At 46.9% G+C, this 21,863-nt stretch overlaps 2 protein-coding genes across 2 annotated transcripts in view; one reads left to right on the top strand and one right to left on the bottom strand.

The window, feature by feature from the left end:
• Positions 1–2,172: 2,172 nt before the first annotated feature.
• LOC149427591 (origin recognition complex subunit 6-like) lies at positions 2,173–13,199 on the bottom strand. Its single transcript, XM_089667875.1, has 7 exons — positions 12,947–13,199; positions 11,117–11,246; positions 8,971–9,134; positions 7,619–7,708; positions 5,952–6,064; positions 5,058–5,132; positions 2,173–3,088 (listed from the first exon to the last, which is right to left on the bottom strand). The coding sequence occupies exons 1-7, from the start codon at positions 13,009–13,011 to the stop codon at positions 2,958–2,960; spliced, it is 768 nt and encodes a 255-aa protein (XP_089524001.1). The 5' UTR covers positions 13,012–13,199; the 3' UTR covers positions 2,173–2,957.
• A 3,522-nt stretch (positions 13,200–16,721) lies between these two features.
• LOC149427589 (vacuolar protein sorting-associated protein 35-like) overlaps positions 16,722–21,863 on the top strand; it is a gene marked incomplete at its 3' end in the record, with an annotated part of 79,551 nt that continues 74,409 nt past the window's right edge. The window contains exon 1 of the mRNA XM_089667874.1: positions 16,722–16,782. Coding sequence (XP_089524000.1) covers positions 16,780–16,782 — 3 coding nt within the window. The remainder of the gene's footprint in view (positions 16,783–21,863) is intronic.

Genomic DNA, 21,863 nt, shown 5'->3' with positions numbered 1-21,863 from the left:
GGTTTCCCCACAAGTGCGGTGCAGATTGCAGTGCGATTTAAGCCATTCACTTTGCACATGCTCATATTGCACTGAAAAGGTATCGGTAGTTGGTATCAGCGAGTACTTAAGCACAAGTATTACTGATTGTACGCGCTGATTAAAGAAAAAAACAACAACAATACACTGCATCCATGCAACTCTACTGGTTACCATAAACATCAAACTGAAAGTAAAAGAAAATCCCAAAATTTGGGTTGTCCCCAGAAAAGTAATAGAGGGGAAATCTTCCAATGGGAAACTAGTTCTGGTGACTTGGGGCCCCAAGGAATTCCAAAATTTCCAGGGATTTCCTTTCACTTACTGTTTGGCTATGGGACAAGTGAAGGTAAATCTCCACAATGGGATGCAAATGCCAAAAACACAAAAAAAACAAAAAAACACAAAACTGACGGTTATAACCCTCCCTTACTATAACCAAAATGATAAATTGCCAATAATTCTACAAAAACAACAAAAAAAAAAAATGCATTCATCCTGCCTAGAGTTCTGCTGAAATTGGTCAATAACACAGCTGTGCCACTCAAAATCAAATTAAATATGTTTATTTCTTATATACACAAATTTATGTAAAACACAACGCAACACTAAAACAATAGCAGCAATGATTTAAAAAAAAAAAAAAAAAGCCATTCCTAGCAACATCTGCTTTGACCTTCATAAGAGACCCTGTGCTTTGCTCAGCAGGGTAATTCATCTCCCCCAAATGCTTTGCTTCCCCGCTGGAACCAGAGAGATCCTAATCACATATTAGGTACAGAGTAGAGCAGGCCGTACATGGCTCAGCTTCTCTCGATCAATCAGCAGACTGATCAAAAAAAGAAAACTGAACAGATTCCCCCATCCACACAAGGGAAGTGAATGGAGGAATCCTCCCCATTGTGGTATTGTAACCAACAGTGGGGAATCCTCAAAATGACAGAATACGCTGATAGAACACAAATTTTCCAAACAAGCCCGTTCGCAATAAGAACGGCTATACTGGATCAAAAGTCACGCAGTCCCTGTTGAACCGGCCAAATTTTGATCCATCCATAGCATGTCACTGGTGTCTTAGGATTGGCTCAGTGATGTCACATGGTGGTGGGGAGTCCTGTGTAAGCTCAGAAAAATATGGTGTAGGGGAGGGGGGACAAGTCAAATTTATTTTAAATGTATTACAAAATGAGGATTCCTGAAAAAATAAAAACAATTAAAAATGCTACATGCTTTAGGGTAAGAAATAGATTATACATTTTCCTCTCTCTGCCTTTTTTTTTATATATAAAAAGGACAAATTAATCTTTAATTTTTTTTAAAAATTAAAAAAAAGGTGAACTGCAAATATCCCAGCCACCCCTGCACATGGAAGCTGTAATGCCTGGCGCTGCCGGACCATACTCTGCAATATGCAGCTTTAGAATACATATCAATGTTCGCAGTGGCAAGCTCTCATTGGTCAGGGCAGCCACGTGACTGTGCTGACCAATAAAAAGCATATCTCAGGCTTCACCCAGTAAAGGGTCCCCAGAATAGCTTCTCAGAATAGCTTCTCATTGGTAAATTTGGCCACAATGACCAATGAGAAGCTATGACCAATGGACATTGTGTGCACTATGATGGATAAACGCTATGTATAGCTATGTATGAACTGCTACACCAACACAGGCATCACAGCCACTAGGTCCAGCGGGCTCCAAAGAGGTGCCCGGGGATATTTAGAATTCACCTTTTTCTCGAAAATTAAAAAAGGTAAATGAACTTACCCTTTAATAGCTAACATTATGTATATGAAGAAAGTGTTCAAATACAAATGAATGTCCTGTACCTTAAGTGATTCTAAAGGCTTTTTAAAAGATTTTTTAAATTTTTTTTAAGAAAAAATGAAGAACATGTTATAGTCACCTGCTGTATGTAATTGTTTTGCACAGAGCAGCCTGGAACCTCCTCTTTTCGGGTCCCCAGCAGGCTCTCCTGGCCCCTCCCTCCTGCCGCGTGCCCCCCACAGCAAGCAGCTTGCTATGGGGGTACCCGCTTGCTCTGTGTGTCCATTCATACACAGAACCGCGGCCCCCTCTCTCATTGGCTGTGATTGACAGCAGTGGGAGCCAATGGCTTCCGCTTCTGTCTCAGCCAAGAAGAGGAGTCCCGAGACTGCAGTGCACATTACTAGGTCGAGTGCTGGATTGAGAGGGGGCTTCAGTATTAGGGGGGCTGGTGCACAAAGAAGGTTTTATACCTTCATGCAAAAACTTCAGCCTTTACAACCACTTTAAATGGAATCCTATGCAGCAGCAGCATGGGGGCTGCCCACCTCCTCCAAATGCTAGTTTCCTGGTCGTCATGCAAGACTTGTTATTTCAGTATTGTCTAAATTGAAAACGCAGATCAGGAGTTTTAACTTCACTCTGAAGTTAGCGAGTTAGAAAGTTTAGTGGGGTCAAATCGATGTTTGTTTTCCGGCAGCAGTGACAGAAGAATTTAAAGGGGCAGGAAGGAAAACTTATCAGACGAATTTTCGGCCAGTGTATGTGGCTATCGTTCACAAATCACATTCATTTTAAAATCGAATTTTAAAAGCAAAAGAAAATTTTCGAACGACATTCGTTCATTCATCAAATGTGTATTGACTTTTCTTACGAATATCATCGCCTGAAAATCTACACGTGTATGGCCAGCTTAAGCCCCCTCCTTTGGCACTAGGACCATCCCTCCGGAGAAGACGGCTACTTGATTTTTTAAAAACACATGTGGCTTATTTTGAACATTATGCTTTGTGACATGTTTCTAAGGGACCCAAAGCAACCAATCAGTAGCTAATAAAAAAAAAAAAAAAACCTGTTAAAAAGACTGCCAATTGGCTGTCATGGGTTAGACAGGGTGTCACTGCTCTTTGCTCAGTATTACTGAATGAACCCAAAACGTCCATCTGCCTGGCGTTATTCTCCACTGGCCGCTTTTGCTGCATTTTGCAGTATTTTCCTCTTCCACTCCTCGTAATCTCGCTCTTTGTTTTCTGGCTCGGAGCGTGCTTGTTTGCGTGGGATCTCCTCCTCTTCCTCCTCTGAATCTGTGCCAGACAAGCAGAGAGAAGCAAGCTATGAAAATGAAGGGAAGGTCATCCAGAGAAAGAAGTCGTATAGTCACACTATCAGGAATTAAAGATACAGTGAGGATATCTTGTGCTTCATCCATTTACTACCACCGGGATTGTCTGCAAATCTTCCAAGATTACTATTGGCTGTCAGATGGAAGCAGTTTGTGCAGTGCAGCCACCCCGGGAGCGCTTTCATACACCACGTTTTCCACGTGTCCATCGGCAGATCTGGGACTAGTATGGTGGGTGCTGCTGGGTAGAGGGGAAAAGGAGAGATCAGCGAACGGACGTTCGCTGATCTCCCTGTCCTGTTAATGACCCGAAATTGACGTGCAAAATGTCAGTTTACAAATGCAGTACAATCTGTGCGCCATAAGCTTCACTTGATAACAGGCGAGACATCCAGGGTCTTTTCGGAAAAAAAAAAAAAAATCTATACTGGACGAGGGTGCATTTCCCCATTGATGAATTGGCCAATTGATGAATCTAAAATATAACTTTTATTCAAATATATATATATAAAATGTATGCTCAGCTTTAATTAACGCCTACTGGAGTGGAATGTACTGCGCACAACAATATGACTGGATACCATTGCATTTATTTACCTTACAATCCAATTGGTTAACACCCGACCAAATACCATACCGTTTTAGATGAAGTGACGGCATACAGAGGTACCGTAGTTTGATCATAAGCCTATCAGCTTGAATATATAATCTGTAAAGGAAATGGAGGAACCCCATGGACAAAACTAATTGGATGGTATAATATATCTTGCTACAGATATGTAATACTCATCCACGGGCTTAAATGTCAGCCTCTCATGGATAAGCCCCATACATCACCATATCCACCAAAAATACCTCACTGTCTAGAGGAATGCAAATGACACACTGTAAAATGCAGTACAGACCTCTAAAAAAAATAAAAAAAATGCCTGAACACCAACTCCCCCAGACTGATACCACCCCCCCCCCCTCACCAAGGCATGTTGATATTTGCTTAAAGAGTCAGCCCGCTGCTTGCATCAGGGATGAGTACTCTTGATAGGCAAGGTGCTGTGATGTTTTCAGAAACTATGTACAGCACCCTCCCACCAGTCATGATCCGTCTGCATTGCAGAGAAGCAGAGACCCAGTGATGACATCACTAGGTCTAAAAGCATGGAATGAAAATGGGAAGGATTGAAAAGAGAAGCATGGGTTTCTATTTTAATCCCCCCCCCCCCATTATACTTACCCAGGTGGATGCAGCATCAGTCCGGTGCTACATCTGTCCCCTCGCCAGCTCTAAGGGAGAGAACTCAGCGATCACATGACCGCCCAGTTCTCAAAGCCGCCCGGGAACAGAGAATGGTGACTGTCAGTCACCACTGTCTGCTCTGCCTTCCCCCGCACTCACTGGAGCGCTAGGCTGTGGGTTGGGGGTGAGAGGCTGAGCCAGGTGCTGCTCCAGATATGGGGATCCCGACTTTGAAGTCGGATATTTCCCCAACCTGGTCCGGCTGAGTGACGGCAGCAGACAATGGGCTTCAGCCCGCTGTCAGCTGAAAATGGGTCACAGGAGTGCAGACGAACGGCACTCCTGTGATCCACATAAGTACAGCCAGAAGAGCCTTGGGCTACACTTCTTAAAAAACAGTATTAGCACATTTATGAGGGAGGAAAGAAGTAGAAGTACAGGCAATATATAAGCAGATTAAACTTCATCTTTAATCAGGAGCTAAAAGTGTAAGCTGTCTGGCTGTGCAATGTGAAAAAGGTTTGTAAATCACAAAGTTGCCAGAAAAAAAAAAAAAAAAAAAAAAAAAAAAAAAAAGGGTCCCTTGGCATTTTAAACACTAAATTCGTTTCATTTATGTATTCAACAGTTTATGCCCAATTTGTCTTTAATTGCTAATATTTCCCAGGTTTCACCCGCCCTCGGAGGGAAATCTTACTCTGGTTCTGTTCTATACATTCCAGAAGAGTCTTCGGCTTTTTCCGCAGCTGCTGTGTGATGGCGGTGGTTTCCTCTGAATTGGAGAAAAACAGATCATGTGATTGGAGACATTTATAGGTCAAAAAAAAAAAAAAAAAAAAGACAACCCGTCACCTTAAAGGACAGACTGAAGGGAAACACTTTGATGTATTTATAAAGCTCAAGCTTTCTGAAAGCGTAATCAATTTTTTTTTTAGCCATTTCAACAATTTTTTTTTTTTTTTTAGTGCTTCTAAAAAAGGCAGAGGGTTCTCCGCCATAATGTAATGCACCCTCCTTATACTTACCTGAGCCAAATCTCTCTTCCTTCAAGACAGGAGTCACAGCCAGTAAGGAAGGAGCGGGGGCTGAACCATGCCCTGTCAATGGACACACAGAACTGGCTCAGGAGTGAGCACACACAAGTGTCCCCACAGCAAACCGCTTGCTATGGGGGCACCCTGAGGGGCCAAGAGCGCCAGAAGGGGACCCGAGAAGAGAAGGATTGGAGTTGCTCTGTGCAATACCATTTTTATTTTTAATAAACATTTTTCCCTTAGAATCATTTTAAAATTCTTTTTATTGAGATTGTGATATTTAATGAGCATCAAATGAGGCAACATTTAAAAACTAGATCTGTGCCATTATCACCCCCCCAACTGCTACCTTTAGTTGTGGAGGCAACGGCCACAATGCATTGCAGCTGGAATCATTTCCCTTCGCTGGATTAGATGTGGGTTTCTACATAAAACTGTATTGGGGGGGGGAACGGTAAGTGCACTAGGGCCAATCCCTTGGAGAATATTCTGTTTCACGATATCAGTTTCACATTTTAAGTTTCTTTAGACTCTTTAAATTACTGTGGAGGACTTACGACAGATCTGTGATCCGATTTTCTCCAACTGAACGCAGAGACGCTCAAATATTCCTTTCTTCACACCCGAGGTAGCGAGTAATTTGTTCTTTTCCACTTTTAACTTCAGACACCTCAGGTTATAAAGCAAAAGGCAGTAAATAAGACTGTACCCAATTGATATGACAAATAAATCAAAAGGTCCACTCATGCTGCAAATCTTAAAGAGTATGTTCACACCATCCGCTGCGGTGCAGTCTGGAAGAGATTAGCACAGTGACTATGCACCGCTCTCAATTCATCAACGAGGCTTTTTATTGCAACTTTTTCCAACTCCTTCTGAGGACGCCCAGTAGGAGGGGCAAAACACATCAAAAGAATTGAGCAGTGGTGATGTCGCTTACGGTTGGTGGAGCGCACGCTGGTGCGCAGTTTCTGGTTTGATGAGTTATATGCGGACATTGATTTTAAACGTAAGTGCAATGCATTTATTTGCCTGATAATTTTAATAACGTGCCTGCGTGGGTTTCCTCCGGATGAACTAACCCTTTAAGGGCTCTCCAGTGGCTAAATGGTTAGCACTTCCGCCTGGCAGTACTAGGTTCGTTGGTTCCAATCCCAGCCACGGGGAGAAAATGCAAACTCAAGGCAGGTGGTGCCGAGGCTGGGATTGGAACCAACAAACCTAGTATTGCCAGGCAGAAGTGCTAACCATTTAGCCACTGGAGAGCCCTTAAAAGGTTAGTTCATCAAAAATTTACCATGCAATAAAAGGAATGCCAGTATTTTAGAAAACATTCAGTGGGGAAAAAGCTTACTTTAAAATGATTCTCCTACAGGAGAAGGGTGGCTTCCCCAAACGATTCTCCTACAGGAGAAGGGTGGCTTCCGCAAACGATTCTCCTACAGGAGAAGGGTGGCTTTCCCAAACGATTCTCCTACAGGAAAAGGGTGGCTTCCCCAAACGATTCTCCTACAGGAAAAGGGTGGCTTCCCCAAACGATTCTCCTACAGGAGAAGGGTGGCTTCCCCAAACGATTCTCCTACAGGAGAAGGGTGGCTTCCCCAAACGATTCTCCTACAGGAGAAGGGTGGCTTCCCCAAACGATTCTCCTACAGGAGAAGGGTGGCTTCCCCAAACGATTCTCCTACAGGAGAAGGGTGGCTTCCCCAAACGATTCTCCTACAGGAGAAGGGTGGCTTCCGCAAACGATTCTCCTACAGGAGAAGGGTGGCTTCCGCAAACGATTCTCCTACAGGAGAAGGGTGGCTTCCGCAAACGATTCTCCTACAGGAGAAGGGTGGCTTCCGCAAACGATTCTCCTACAGGAGAAGGGTGGCTTCCGCAATCGATTCTCCTACAGGAGAAGGGTGGCTTCCGCAAACGATTCTCCTACAGGAGAAGGGTGGCTTCCCCAAACGATTCTCCTACAGGAGAAGGGTGGCTTCCGCAAACGATTCTCCTACAGGAGAAGGGTGGCTTCCGCAAACGATTCTCCTACAGGAGAAGGGTGGCTTCCCCAAACGATTCTCCTACAGGAGAAGGGTGGCTTCCCCATAGGTAAAGGGTGGCTTCCCTGAAGTCTGCCCAAAATATTTTCACTGCGAGAGTTCAAACACATTCTACAAATTTCAGGAAACGAGAATGCCCCCCCCCCCCCCCCCCTTACCCATCTAAAACTTCCTACCTGCAAGCAGAGTACAGAGCGGCAGTGATAAACAAAGGTTTGGATAAATCGAGGTCTCCTTGCTGAGCCTGGGGCAGCGTGGCTTCATATCTACAACAGAGCAAATGTAATCCAATTAAGGTGAGAATTTGGACAACAATTACTACAATCAGGAAAATGGAGTGAAGTGAAAAGATGGGTAAATTCAGAGAAAAAACACAGGGGCGGGCTTCACAGTGACTGCTCACTGTGATAGCCAATCATAGGCCATCACAGCCATCATGTGACCCAGAATCGGGCGTTCTGGGTTCCGATCGTTAGTATGGGACTCAGGGCTCATGGTAAGACCCCAGGTCTCTGTGCTGGCGGTGCGACATGCTCCGGGCACAATGAACGATATGCAAATATGTGGCTCCATGGCAAAAGCCCAGTGCAGTGGGCCACATATATTTGTGTGAGGTTGGAGTCAAGTGGTTAATGGATCAAGGCCTAGGAGCGGCTGCAGGTATGTGCAGGGCCACTCACTTTACACTCCTCCCCCCTTGAAGCCAGCCACAGGGAACCGATCACGTGACCGGACTGGAGCACCCTGAGGATAGGTAAATATATATATCTTCCTTCTACAGGATAGTTTGTATAGGTCAGGGGTCTCCAAGCTTTTAAACAAAGGGCCCGTTTATGGTCTTTCAGACTTTAGGGGGGCCGGACTGTGGCCAGCAAGAGTGGATATTTTACTGGCATCAGTGGTAGTAAATATCACATTCAGTATTGGAGGGAGTATTAGTGCCCTCTCACTGGTATCATTGGGAGGAATACTGTCCCAGTATTGGTGTCAGTAGGAGAAATGGTGACCTATTTTGTTGGTATCAGTTGGCAGAATAATGTCTTCTCAGAGGGAGAATTAGTGCCCCAAGGGCCGGATAAAGGCTAGTAAGGGGGCCACTTGCGCCCCCCGGGGCCGGACAGGGGCCAGCAAAGGGCCGCATGTGGTCCCGGGGTTGGATACAGGCCAGCAAAGGGCCACATCCGGCCCCACGGCCACAGTTGGAGACCACTGGTATAAGTGTTAGAAGTTGGGTGGGAGCAAGTTAAGCGTAGTTAGTTCTAGTCTGAATTCCACTTTAACCCGTTTGGCCTACAGAATAGAAAGGAGAAGCACTGGAGCGGTTTTGGGGGGGGACTAATGTGACTGGCTGGAGAAATGCAGCCAATTAAGTTCCTCCAGAGGAGACTAAACAAGAGTCATGGAAGGGCCTTATAAACATGACAATGCTCACCAACCAGAAAAATGGCCGGCTTGAGTGAATGTTCTGATGTCTGCAGAGGCCTGAAGCTACACAGACACAACAGTACAAATCCAATTGCCTTCTGACCTGTTGAGTATTTTGGATGCCACATTCACCGCCTCCATGCAGCCATGTTGTACGGCCAGGTCTCTGATGCCCATTTTGTTATCCACACCAAGCAAACACTCAAAGGACTTGAGACAGTTCTGATAGACCTTCTTGTTGAGTCCAGACAGCCGCACCACATAGTCCTGAAAAACGAAAAGGGTTTTATACTAAACACTAAACAGCAGATCCTAAGCGGATGGTAACAGTTAAGGAGAAAAAGGTTGGCTCTAGAACAGCTTTAGAATGGTGGAACTGCACTGCTTGTGAGCACCGCAAACCAAAAATGCCATTGTTTCATTTCTTTAACATTCCATGAAAACTCCCCCATCCATCCATGTCTCCATGCTTTATTTTGCTGAGAAATCATTTTGAAAAACACCCCCCTGGCATTTCTGGTAGTGGCCATCTTGAGTAAGGGCAAATAATGTATCTTACTTCATGAAATCCATCTGCCCTTAAGCTCAGGCATAGGCTGAGCTGAGAACCCTCCCCTGCTAAAGACAGCAAGGATGTATGACATCATTTGCCTAGGCATGGAAACCAGGAAGTAACTGAAGTAAATATAAAAAAAGTGTAAAACAAATAAGTTATACTTTCCCATCTATCTACTAATGTTAGCAGCATAAGGATTCAATATAAATCAACGTTGATTGAGAGAGTGGAATTTCACTTTAATATGATATACATATTAGCAGAAATCTATGTATAATCTCCTTAATATTTCTCCCTTGATAGAATGGTTTAGGAAACTAGAGCATGGAATAGACGTGTATTGTCTGTTATGGATGAGGCTTAATTTAACCCCTTCAATACCGGCACTTTTACCCCCTTCCTGTCCAGGCCAATTGTCAGCTTTCAGCACTGTGGCACTTTGAATGACAATTGTGCGGTCATGCAACACCGTACCCATAAAAAAAAATTGTATCATTTTTTTCACACAAACAGAGCTTTCTTTTGGCGAGATTTAATCACTACGGAGTTCAACCTCTTGAAACTTTTGAAAAAAAAAAAAAAAGCGCTTTTCTTCATTTGTTATAAAATTTTGAAAATAAATAACATTTCATAATATTAGATCAAAATTTACTCAGCTACACTTCTTTGGTGCAAATACCCCAAATTAATGTGTTATTTAGTCTGCAGGAAAGTTGTAGAGTCCACAAACCATGATATTTATATATCTATCTATATAGATCTCTTACAATCAATGTACTGATGGTTAAATACTTATACCCCCAACTGCTATATTTACTTCATTATGCCCCACTGATATTACCATCTAAAATGGTCATACTATTTCATACAATTTTTAGGAAATTTCTTTGGAAAAGAACGATTTCGTTAAATGGTAACAATTTTCAGAAAACCTCCATGATAGCACGAGTGTGGGCCCCAAACCCCAGAAGAACGCAAGACTCACAGACCATGAAGAACACGCTCAGACTCCCTGCTCAATTAATATTAAGGAACTGAAGGCATACAGTAGAACATAACAGACAAACCAGAACAATTGTATGAAAAGTAAACCAGGTGAAGCTCAGTCCTCATACATGGATAGAGCCGCCACCACCAGACCCCCCCCCAATGGACCTAATGAATGGACCGTAGCACAGTGAGCCATCTCTTCTACTGGTCTACGAAGTCACACCCAAGCAAGAGCAAACTGGCCATGTCATACAAGACGGAACAGTCCTACTAAACTTGTGGGCATGGTTGTCCTTCCTAAGGTTGAGAAGGAAGAAAACTTCAGGGTAGTAAAGACAACAGAGAGAAAAATGGAGGGGGGTAGGATTCCTAAATCGTCCAGGATATCCAATTCCACTACTCCAAGCCAGCCACAGTCCCGGGGGTAAAACCCAAGGTGGACAGAATTGGAGGCCTAAGCATCTACCATAAAAGGCCTTGGTAGGTGTTGCTCCCGGTAGACCATGCCCATACAGTAGTGGTTCCCAAACTCAACCCTCAAGTACACACCCAATAGACCAAGTCTTGGGAATTTAAAGGACCTGTGCAGGGAAAGGAAATCCTGAAAACTTGCACAACTTCCCCATGTATGGAAAATGACTAAATCACACTGGACATCTGCTGGCAATCGGGCAGCCTGAAGTTTGGCATACTGAGCTCTCACCTTGTCCACAGGGTGATTCAGTGACGCAGCTGCGAGCTGGAGACACATGACCGCACTACTTGTCGCTGTAGACACGGCCGAGAGTCCTGAGCACTTTAACTGCGACAGGCGCAGAAGTTCCTCCGCTTTCCTGTAACAATAATTAGAGTCGCATGATGGCAACAGCTTAAAGTCAAACTTCAAACGAGCATAAGAGTCACTGTGCCTCCTCCCCCTCCCCCGCAATTGGATATAAACTTATTTATTCATGACAGATATCAGGGTTCCCAGCGAGAAAAAGACATCCCCCAAAGTAGAAGATCATGACAGAACATCTGCCACGCACCCCCACAACACAAGAAAACACATTACAGCAGTTACAGGCAAATGGGTGGGTTAAACATTCCAACATGTCCTCACAGCAACAAATACCTAAATGTATCAATATGGTGCAAATGGCACAGCTTTTACAAGTACAAAAACTGCTAAAAGTGTTACTGAACCCAGGAGTCGGCGTTCACCAGATCCGCTCTTCCCCCGGACCCTACGTCCGCTCTATCCCGCTCTCCCCCCCGGACCCGGCATCCACCAGATCCCCCCCCCCCCACCGGACCCCGGCGTCCGCTCTATCCCGCTGTCCACCCCCCCCCCCCCGGCGTCCGCTCTATCCCTCCCGCTCCCCCCCCCCCCGGACCCCGGGGTTCGCTCTATCCAACTCCCCCCCCCCCCCCCGCGGACCCGGCGTCCGCTCTCTCCCCTTCCCCCCCGGCGTCCGCCGCTCTGTCCGCTCTCCCCCCCCCTCCCGCGGACCCGGCGTCCGCTCTATCCCGCTCCCCCCCCCCCACCCGGACCCCGGCGTCCGCTCTATCCCGCTCTCCCCCCCCACCGGACCCCGACGTCCGCTCTATCCCGCTGTCCACCCCCCCCCCCCGGCGTCCGCTCTATCCCGCTCTCCCCCCCCACCAGACCCCGACGTCCGCTCTATCCCGCTGTCCACCCCCCCCCCGGCGTCCGCTCTATCCCTCCCGCTCCCCCCCCCGGACCCCGGGGTTCGCTCTATCCCGCTCTCCCCCCCCGGACCCCGGCGTCCGCTCTATCCAACTCCCCCCCCCGCGGACCCGGCGTCCGCTCTCTCCCCTTCCCCCCCGGCGTCCGCCGCTCTGTCCGCTCTCCCCCCCCCTCCCGCGGACCCGGCGTACGCCGCTCTGTCCGCTCTCCCCCCCCCCCCCCCTCCCGCAAATTGGTTCCACTAGATTTTAGTTAGGGGTATCAGAGTAAAAGGGGGCTGAATACAAATGCCGCCACACTTTTCACAGATTTGTTACAAATGTTATAAACCATTTCTCATTTTCCTTCCTCTTCACAATGAGATTTTTTGTGTCGGTCCATCACATCCCAATAACACATTGCCGGTTCCGGTTGTCACATGACAAAATGGGGAGAACTCCAAGGGCTGTGGCACCTCCTCCCAGTACTGTAGAGGACACATCGGGGAGATCCCCAGAAATGTCTCCCTGTACCTGGCCACGCTGGAACTTGTGGTTCTCTATCATGCGCAGGGGTGGACTGACAACTCATGGGGCCCCCGGGCAATAGGGGATCATGGGGCCCCTGTGTCCTTGCCCAAACTCAAAAAAGCCTATGAAAAAGGTACCATCTCATGGGGCCCCCTACTGACCCTGGGGCAGTGCCCGAGTTTCCAAATGGTCAGTCCGCCCCTGATCATGCGCACAAAGGTGTAACCTCCCCCGCACCATGGAGGAGCCCGCCGCTGCTGATCTATGTCCGGGACCGGAGGACTGAGTGCGACCAACCTGGTGACCCCTCCTCCGTAGCCCCGTGCACACCTACCCCAGGATGCGGCCGGAGTCGATCCCCAGCCTCGGAGCCAATCTCCGCAACACGTCCGTCTCCATCGCCGGCCACGAGTGGAATTTCGCGGGAAACCCGTTCAACAGCAGCTAGTTGGTTCTTTGTTAACTCCGCCCCCGACACGCTGTCCGCCATTGGAGGCGCTTGGAATGCTGAAGTTCTAAAAGGGGCGGGGACTACGTGCTCGACGACTGCAGAGGGATCCCAGAATTGTCAGCCAGCTGCCGGAGAGGGGAGGGGACAATGATAGGAAAGGGAGGAGACAAAGATAGGAGGAGGCGGGAACAATGAAAGGGGGAAGGGACAATGAGAGGAAGAAAGACAATGATAGGAGGAGGAGGAAGAAAAAGATTGGAGGGGGAAGTGACAATGATAGGAGGGGGAGGAAACAATGATTGGAGGGGGAGGGACAATGATAGGAGAGGGAGGAGACAGTGATAGGAGGAGGCGGGAACAATAAAAGGGGGAAGGGACAATGAGAGGAGGGGGAAGGGACAATGATAGTTGGAAAGACAATAGGGGGAGGGGACAATGAGAGGAGGAGGGAACAATGATAGGAGAGGGAGGAGACAAATATAGGAGAAGGAGGGAACAATGAAAGGGGGAAGGGACAATGAGAGGAGGGGGAAGGGAGAATTAGGAGGGGGAGGGGACAATGAGGAGGAAAGACAATGATAGGAGGAGGAAAGACAATAATAGGAGGAGGAGGGGACAATGATAGGAGGGGGAGGGGAAGTGACAATGATAGGAGGGGGAGGAAACAATGATTGGAGGGGGAGGGGACAATGATAGGAGGGGCAGGGCACAATGACAGGAGGGGACAATGGTGAGTGGGAGGAAACAATGATAGGAGGGGGCGGGGACAATGATAGGCGTGAGAGGGGACAATGGTAGGAGGGGGAGGAAACAATGGTAGGAGGGGAAAATGATAGGAGGGGGAGGAGACAATGATAGTGAGAGGGACAATGATAGGGGTGTGGGGACAATGTTAGGAGGGGGATGGGACAATGGTAGGAGGAGGAGGGGAGAATGGTAGGAAGGGGAGGAGACAATTATAGGAGGGGGAGGGAGCAATGATAGGAGGTGGAGACAGAGGGGACAATGATAGGAGGGGGAGGAGACAATGATAGGAGGGGGAGGAGACTGTAACAGTGGATGATGGAAGCTTTTACCTAAAATATGTATCACACAAGAGACCCCGCCCCTATATAAAAATTTTAAAAAAATTAAAAAAAAAAAGTAAAGTACATTAACCCCGGGTTCACACCTCAGCGTTTTCCGCAGCGTTTTGCAGAAATGCAGTACAGTCCCTTTAACATGATTTCCTATGGGACACGTTCACATCTCTGCGTTTTCACCCGCTGCGTTTTTTGGAAAGGGTCAGGGACTTTTTTGAAAGCAAAAAGTTGCCTTTTTGGTTCTATGGACTTCAATGGCCCTTGATAGGGTAGGGCTACACTAGTTAACTATCTAAACAGCAAATAACCCGCGCTACTGTACACAAAACAATTGGTGACCAAATTATTGTGCAAAAACTATTGTGCTAACAGAAATGAGTGCAAAAAATGCTGCTGCTCAAAGTGAAAAACACAAACACAAAATAACGTCCATAAATCTTGTGCTTCAATAGGTGTCACATGCAGGGCTGCTGTTAGAAACCCCGGGGCCCCATACAGCCAACTTGACAGGCCCCCCCCCCCCCCCAAAAAAAAACAACAGTTTACTATTCTTTAGTTATGAATGAACACAGTGAGTGATTGGTACTGATCATTCATTGTGTTCATTCAGGAAAGGAAGGGACTGGTAAGTGTGACACATTTACTGGACCTTTCTCCCACTCTCCATCCTGAAGGATCCTATTGCATGCATGCAGCTGCCAGTGAGAAGCCTGCAGCACTGCGGGGGGTGGGGGCACACAGGGGGTCCCAGGCAGTAAAGGGAAACGTTTGATGCACGGGGGGGGGGGGGGGGGGGGTGATGGGGACAGATTGAACATAATGCAACGGAGTCCGATCCATTATGCTCCCCAATCCGCAGATCCGATCCATCCTGTGGGGATCATCGGCATGTAACCTATACGGGGTGACACCGGACCCGCTCCACGAAAAGGTAAGTAGCAAAGCAAGTCGATGATCCCCGCAGGATGGATCGGATCTGCGGATTGGGGAACATAATGGATCGGACTCCGATCCATAATGCAGTGATGGATGTCAGTGACACCAAGTCAGTTCCCCCCCCAGTGTCAGAATGCCCGCCGCAGTCCCGCTATAAGACGCCGATCGCCGCCATTACTAGTACAAAAAAAAATTTCCAGCATCTATTTCTCAATTTTAAGGCGCTATAACTTTTCCGTGAACCAATTAATTTACACGTTTTGGGATTTTTTTTTAGCAAAGACACGGAGCAGAATACATTTTGGGGTAAATTTATGACGAAATTTGATTTTGTCAATTTTTTTACTGGACATGTTTAATAGCAAAAAGTCAAAAATATGTTTTTTTCTCAAAATTGTCGGTCTTTTTTTGCTGATAGCGCTAAAAATAAAAAATGCACAGGCGATCAAATACCACCGAAAGAAAGCATAACCTCTTGGTGCCGGCCGAACGGAAATCTGCGTCTGGGCCTAGACGCCGAGCGTCCGCACAATTGCGTTCTATTAAAAAAAATATGCTGAGAGCGCGCGCCCTGCACACTCCCAGCACACGTCTGGTACTCACGGAAAGGTCCCGATCTCCTGTTTTGATCAGGACCATTCCTGATCATGTGACCGCTGTGACAGTGAATCACAGCAGTCACATGACCCTAAAACCCCACCCCCCGGCTTCTGGAACCCTTAAGGGACCGGGAGGTGCCGGCGCCAAGGGGTTAATGTGTGTGAAAAAAGGATAAAAATGTCATAGGAGTACAATGTTGCATGATCGCTCAATAGTCATTCAAAGTGCGAGAGCTGAACATGGTCCTGGGCAGGAAGGGGGTAGAAGCACCGGGTAGGCGTGGGGTTCAAGTAACGCAGCGCCGTACGGCAACACATGGAAGGGGGGGGGGAATCCTCCAGAGGGGGAGGGGTTAATGTCCGCATCTGTTGAAATCCATTTTTTTTTAAAGAGAAGGAAACCCTTTTTTTGTTCCATAAAACAAAAAGGATGTAAACGAACAGACGGTGTTTTTGCTTTGGTAAAGGATGTAACAAAACGAATGTAAACGGATGGAAATGGATGTAAACTGACTTAAGCTGATGAAAAACCGATCTGTTTTTTTCTTGGGAAAAAAAGGTAACTTAACCGATGAAAAAGCCGTAACGCCCGAGTGAAAGGGCCCTAAAGATGAGGCAGCAAAGTCGGAGGAAGGCCGGACGCTGCAATAGCTTTTCCTGGTGTTGTCACCAGGACAGGAAGTGAGAAGTCTCCCCAATGTGGGGACACAGGAAGCTGACAGGTTTTCTTTGCTGGAGATTTCCTGGCAGGCAATGTGTGAGTTCTGTATTATTGTTGGACACTGACATGGGGGGCTTGTGAGGTAATTCCCGCCAGGTTCTGTCTCACATTCGATCTCCTACTATCACACAATGATACTTGGGGTCCCCCCCCCCTCCCCCGGGGTCCTGTCACAGAGCATTCCCTCACTGAGGTGACACTGCACAGCCCGCTGAGACACGACCCTGCACTTCCTCCGCCGTCCCATTGGCCGCCGCCCCTGTCCGTCTTCCGTGACGCGGCCCAATCAGGAAGCGGACCAATGATCGACCCGGTATCATAGAGTAGGGCGGGGCGGAGCGTGCAGGTCACATGACTGGAAGGAGAAGCTGAGACATCATGGTGAGTGTTGGGGTTCCAGCACCCCGGATTGTGTGCGATGGCGGGGGAGGGGCGACGAAGGGGGGCAGGGACGGGTGAGCACGGGGGGGAGTGTGGGGAGCCTGAGGGGGGCAGGTAAAGCTGGACCTGGGGGGAGGAGGAGGAGGGCGGTGCTGGGCCCTGTCTGCTGGCCTATAGAGAGACAGAGGGGCCACACTGCCGGAGGGGCTTCTCCCTGCAGATAGAAAGGGGTGGGGTGTACCATTGTCAGTAGATGCGGGGGGCCCTGGTTCCCTCTGTATACAGATAGGTTCATCCACACCCATCCATCCATGTATACCCCTCCAATCATATATGTGTATGTACACCCCCCTCCCTCCAATCATAAATGTACAGCCCCCCCTCCAATCATATATGTGTATGTACACTCCCTCCAATCATATATGTGTATGTACACTCCCTCCAATCATAAATGTACAGCCCCCCCTCCAATCATATATGTGTATGTACAGCCCCCTCCCTCCAATCATAAATGTACAGCCCCCCCCCAATCATATATGTGTATGTAAACCCCCCGTCCAATCATATATGTGTATGTGCACCCCCCTCCCTCCAATCATATATATGTGTATGTACACCCCCCTCCCTCCAATCATATATATGTGTATGTACACCCCCTCCAATCATATATATGTGTATGTACACCCCCTCCCTCCAATCATATATGTGTATGTACACCCCCCTCCCTCCAATCATATATGTGTATGTACACCCCCCTCCCTCCAATCATATATATGTGTATGTACACCCCCTCCAATCATATATGTGTATGTACACCCCCCTCCCTCCAATCATATATATGTGTATGTACACCCCCCCCCTCCTGTCACATAGGTGTACAGTAGTTTGTTTTGGCCAAGCTGGCCCAAACAAAGGATTTACTTCCCTTAGTGATGTGTGTGCTGTGAGTCCCCGGTGCTGTATCATGTTGTTGGCAGCACCAGCCACATACAGTACACAGCGCGGGGTTCTTGCAGCATCTCGGGAGGCGCTGCATCTGCCGCTGGAACAGACGTGAGTCGGGCTGAGTGCTTCTAAGTCTTTCAGAGCAAGCCTTGTGTTTTATCACTGAATACAAGGCTTTCACTGATTGGCCAAGGTGGAGAGGTGGGCAGATGCAGTGAACTCTTCATTCTACTGTATGTAGCATCTGCATCGCTTAGTAAAGGAAATAGTCGGTTTGGGCCAGCTTGGAATATGTTAACCATTTGCGGACTGTGCTATGCCTGGAAGAATGCTACAGCGCGGTTATCTAGTTCTGGAGGGCAACTGTGGCTGTCCTCCCAGAACTGTGCCCCCCGGGGCGTGCATTGGACCTGCTCTGTGATCTCTTTGTAAAGGGCCAATCACAGCGGCCCTTTACAATGTGATCAGCTGTGTCCAATCACAGCTGATCACATGTAAACAGACTTGTCGGTTATCTGCATTCCTTTCCTCACACAACATGTCTGTGTGAGAAAAGGAAAAATATTTACTGGCAAGACTGTCCATACATGATGTGCACTGGTCATCCGTACCTCCTCATCAGTGCTAATCAGTGCCTCCTCCTCAGTGCCACTCAGTGCCTCCTCAGTGCTAATCAGTGCCTCCTCATCCGTGCTAATCAGTGCCTCCTCATCCGTACCTCCTCATCAGTGCTAATCAGTGCCTCCTCCTCAGTGCCACTCAGTGCCTCCTCAGTGCTAATCAGTGCCTCCTCATCCGTGCTAATCAGTGCCTCCTCATCCGTGCTAATCAGTGCCTCCTCATCCGTGCCTCCTCATCAGTGAAGCATTAACAGTAATTATTTGCAAAAATTTATAACAGAAACTAAGAAAAACTTTTCTTTTTTTTCAAAATTTGTCCTTTTTTTTTTTTTTGTCTAACCACTTCCTGCCCGACCCATGTATATAAACGGCCGGACAGGAGCAGTGCAGGAGCGGGTGCCTGTTCATAAACGTTGCCCGCCATTTTAGCCTGTGCGCGCTCCCTGGAAGCACGCAGCACCATGGTCCGGTGCCTGCTGTGTCCTCAGGGCACTGGACCGTGTGAGGTCCCAATCATGTGATCACTGATTGGCCAATCCGTGATCACATGAAGACTAGTAAGCAATGATGTCGCTTCTGACATCATTGCTTACTACGTGCGAAATCTGTGAATGATCACAGAGGTCACATGGTACAGGGCTATTCACAGCAGCCTTGTACCATGTGACAAGCTGTGACCAATCGCAGCTCTCACAGTATTTCTCAATGGCTGCAGGAATGCAGCCAGAGAGGAGAAATGATTGTTTTTACAGCCTTTATGTATTTATCAGTGTAAAAAAAAAAAAAAAAAAAATGAAATCAATAAATCTTCATCACCCCCCACAATTAGTACAGTGTCACCATGGTGACACTGTATTGCTAGGGTGACAGTATGTAAAAAAAAAAAAAAAAAAAAATATAAAAAAAAAAAAAATGTAATCTAGGTACATGTGTATTTTTTTTTTTTTAATAAATTGAAAAGACTTCAAAACGAACGTCTTTCACGTTGTCATTATGGGATATTGTTTGTAGACTGTTGAGGAAAAAAATGAATTTAATCCATTTTGGCATAAGGCCGTAACATAACAAAATGTGGTAAAACTGAAGCGCTGGGAATACTTTCTGGATGCTCTGTATATAACAAAGCAGCCTTTAATATCCCTTTTAAGACAAGTTTCCCTTTGGTACATGTTTCACCCAATTTTTAGCTCCTGCACCTTCTCCCCCCAATTCCCCCCCCCCCGACAGAGGACGAGGAATCTCCTCCCTGCACCCTCTGTCGCAATTTAAAAAGAGTGCGGCGGCGCCGGGTTTCACCCACATAGCCTCATCATTCCTTCACAGAGTTCTGTGAATGAATAACCTACATGTACCATCGGCGGCTGATGGATTGTAGTTCTCAATGAACTGCGAGGGCGCTGGTGATTCTTCCTGCCGTTCAGTAACAGGAGCTATGGCTAGACAGCTGACTAAATGTCTGCAGGACCCTGACAATGCACCCGCGATCTGCCAATCTCAGCTGCAATGCTTTGCAGACTGCAGAGTAAACAACATAAATGCTTTTTTTTTTTTTAACCTGCAAAAATATGTGCATTTATTAATAAATAAAATATATATATATTGGGCGTCACAGTGGCTTAGTGGTTAGTCGTGCAGTAATTGGGTCATGGGTTCGATTCCCAACCATGGCGCCTCCTGCATGGAGTTTGCATGTTCTCCTTGTGTTCGCGTGGGTTTCCTCCCACCCTCCAAAGACATGCTGGTAGGTTAATTGGCTCTTGTCTAAATTATCCTAGTTTCATCCCTGGCCATGCTGGATCTCCTGCATGGTGGGGGTTGGGGAAAGACCTGGCAACCTACCCTGTAAAATAATTGCTAAGAGAATTCATGGAAAAAGTCGCTTACAAATGACGGTCCATGCAATCGCCAAGGGTTGGATACAACTGAATGGATATATATATATTTATTTATTTATTTATTATAAAAGTGAACGTATCCTTTAACCCCCCTGGTGGTATTCCCGAGTGTAGCTCGGGGTAAAGTTTCAGCACCACAAGCGGTAACCCCCCCGAGCTACACTCGGGAATACACTGCAGCGTTGCTCCGGGATCTCTTCTGCTCTTTCCTTGTCCTGCGCTCCCGCGATGTCCCTTCTGCAGTGTCCCCAGCAATGTCCTCCGGCCAATGCCGGCATCTGTCTTCCGGGTTCCGCCCCCCCTGTGACGTCGAGACGTACGGGGGACGGAACTGGCGGGAAATTTGAAAATGACAAAAAGTGACATTCACTAAATACACTAAAATCACATAGTATAACATTCCTGTATCAAACCATTTCACATACATTTTGTCCCGAGTGCTTTGTCCGGCGCCCTGCCTGCATTTTTACTGTTCTTTCTGCCTGGAAACTGAGAAACGTCCATGGCGTCCAAAAAGCGTCCCTTTAGGTCAGACGCGGTTTTAGACCGGCTAGAGAACAGCGATAGCAAATCAGAACCACTTGCAGAATTGAGTGATAATGATTTGTGGGGGAAATTCCTCATCAGACACTGAAAACGATTCTGCGACTTTGCTCAGCGATGTGAGAACTTGGCGCTATATTTCAAATTTCAGTGTTTATGGTTTGATTATATTATTGAATTACATTTATTATTATATTATTATTTTTTATGATTATTTATTAATTTATGATTTCGTGTTTCAAGTTTTATCCTACTCGGGATGTTTAATAGACTCTTGTTCGGACAGATTTCAGGGAGTTATTCCCAGAAATTACAGGCCTACAATAAAAAAACTACATATTTCCATGCAAAAAAATGTACCGCTTTGAGCACAGAAATATGGACATAATCAGACCATTAGGGAGGTTAATATATTCTCAGCCTTGCCTAAATACTTGAGCCCGATCTCAATCCAGTATTGTGCCCGAAAGCAACAGTGCTGATTTCTCTCATTCTCTCTCCTTATTGGACACGGAGGCAGCGGCAGGACCCATTGCTGTTGTCAGTCAAATCCTGAGAGGAGGGAGGAGGAGCTGAGACCCCCAGTGGGCAACCCTAGAAAAGGAAGTTTGGAGCTGCTCTGTGCAATATCTTTGCACAGAGCAGGTAAGTATAACATGTTTGTAAAGTTGTAATCATAACAGAACAATCATTTTAAATGTATTTTTTTTTAATGCAAGCAGACTGAGAGGAAGAAGCGATACAAGCAGCCAGTCTGTTAATCTACTGATCCGAAGCATGCTGGTCGGAGAATAAAGTAGGGTTACAGAGAGGTGGGGTTGGGTCTTGGATGACCTGGGCTTTGAAGAGGTGGGTTGGATGATGCTGGCCATCAGACTGACTAGTGGGAGAACAGAAGTATTTCTAGACTTAAGTAAGCCATACATGGGTCGAATTCTGAAAGATTTTTCAATAGAAAACAGCGTTTGTTCTGTAATCCAGTGGTGCCACCAATGATTTTGAAAATCGGTCGTTTTTCACAAATTTTCCAGCATGCCCGATAAACACAATGGGGAGGAACCACGGAAATGGGGAGGAA

Source organism: Staurois parvus, unplaced genomic scaffold, assembly GCF_062004578.1.
Source record: "Staurois parvus isolate SC_StPar_1 unplaced genomic scaffold, SC_StPar_1.0 ptg003638l, whole genome shotgun sequence".
Classification (NCBI taxonomy): domain Eukaryota; kingdom Metazoa; phylum Chordata; class Amphibia; order Anura; family Ranidae; genus Staurois; species Staurois parvus.
Note: the sequence above shows the minus strand (reverse complement) of the source record. Positions and strands in the feature narration are given on the sequence as shown.

Bases quoted from the DNA above. Each gene is read 5' to 3' on its own strand.
- LOC149427591 (XM_089667875.1), bottom strand. From the start codon at position 13,011: ATGGAGACGGACGTGTTGCGGAGATTGGCTCCGAGGCTGGGGATCGAC. The intron at 6,065-7,618 runs GTAGGAAGTTTT...TTATAACCTGAG, and splicing joins GCTCTGTACTCTGCTTGCAG to GTGTCTGAAGTTAAAAGTGG. The intron at 5,133-5,951 runs GTAAGTCCTCCA...TCTCCAATTCAG, and splicing joins AATCGGATCACAGATCTGTC to AGGAAACCACCGCCATCACA.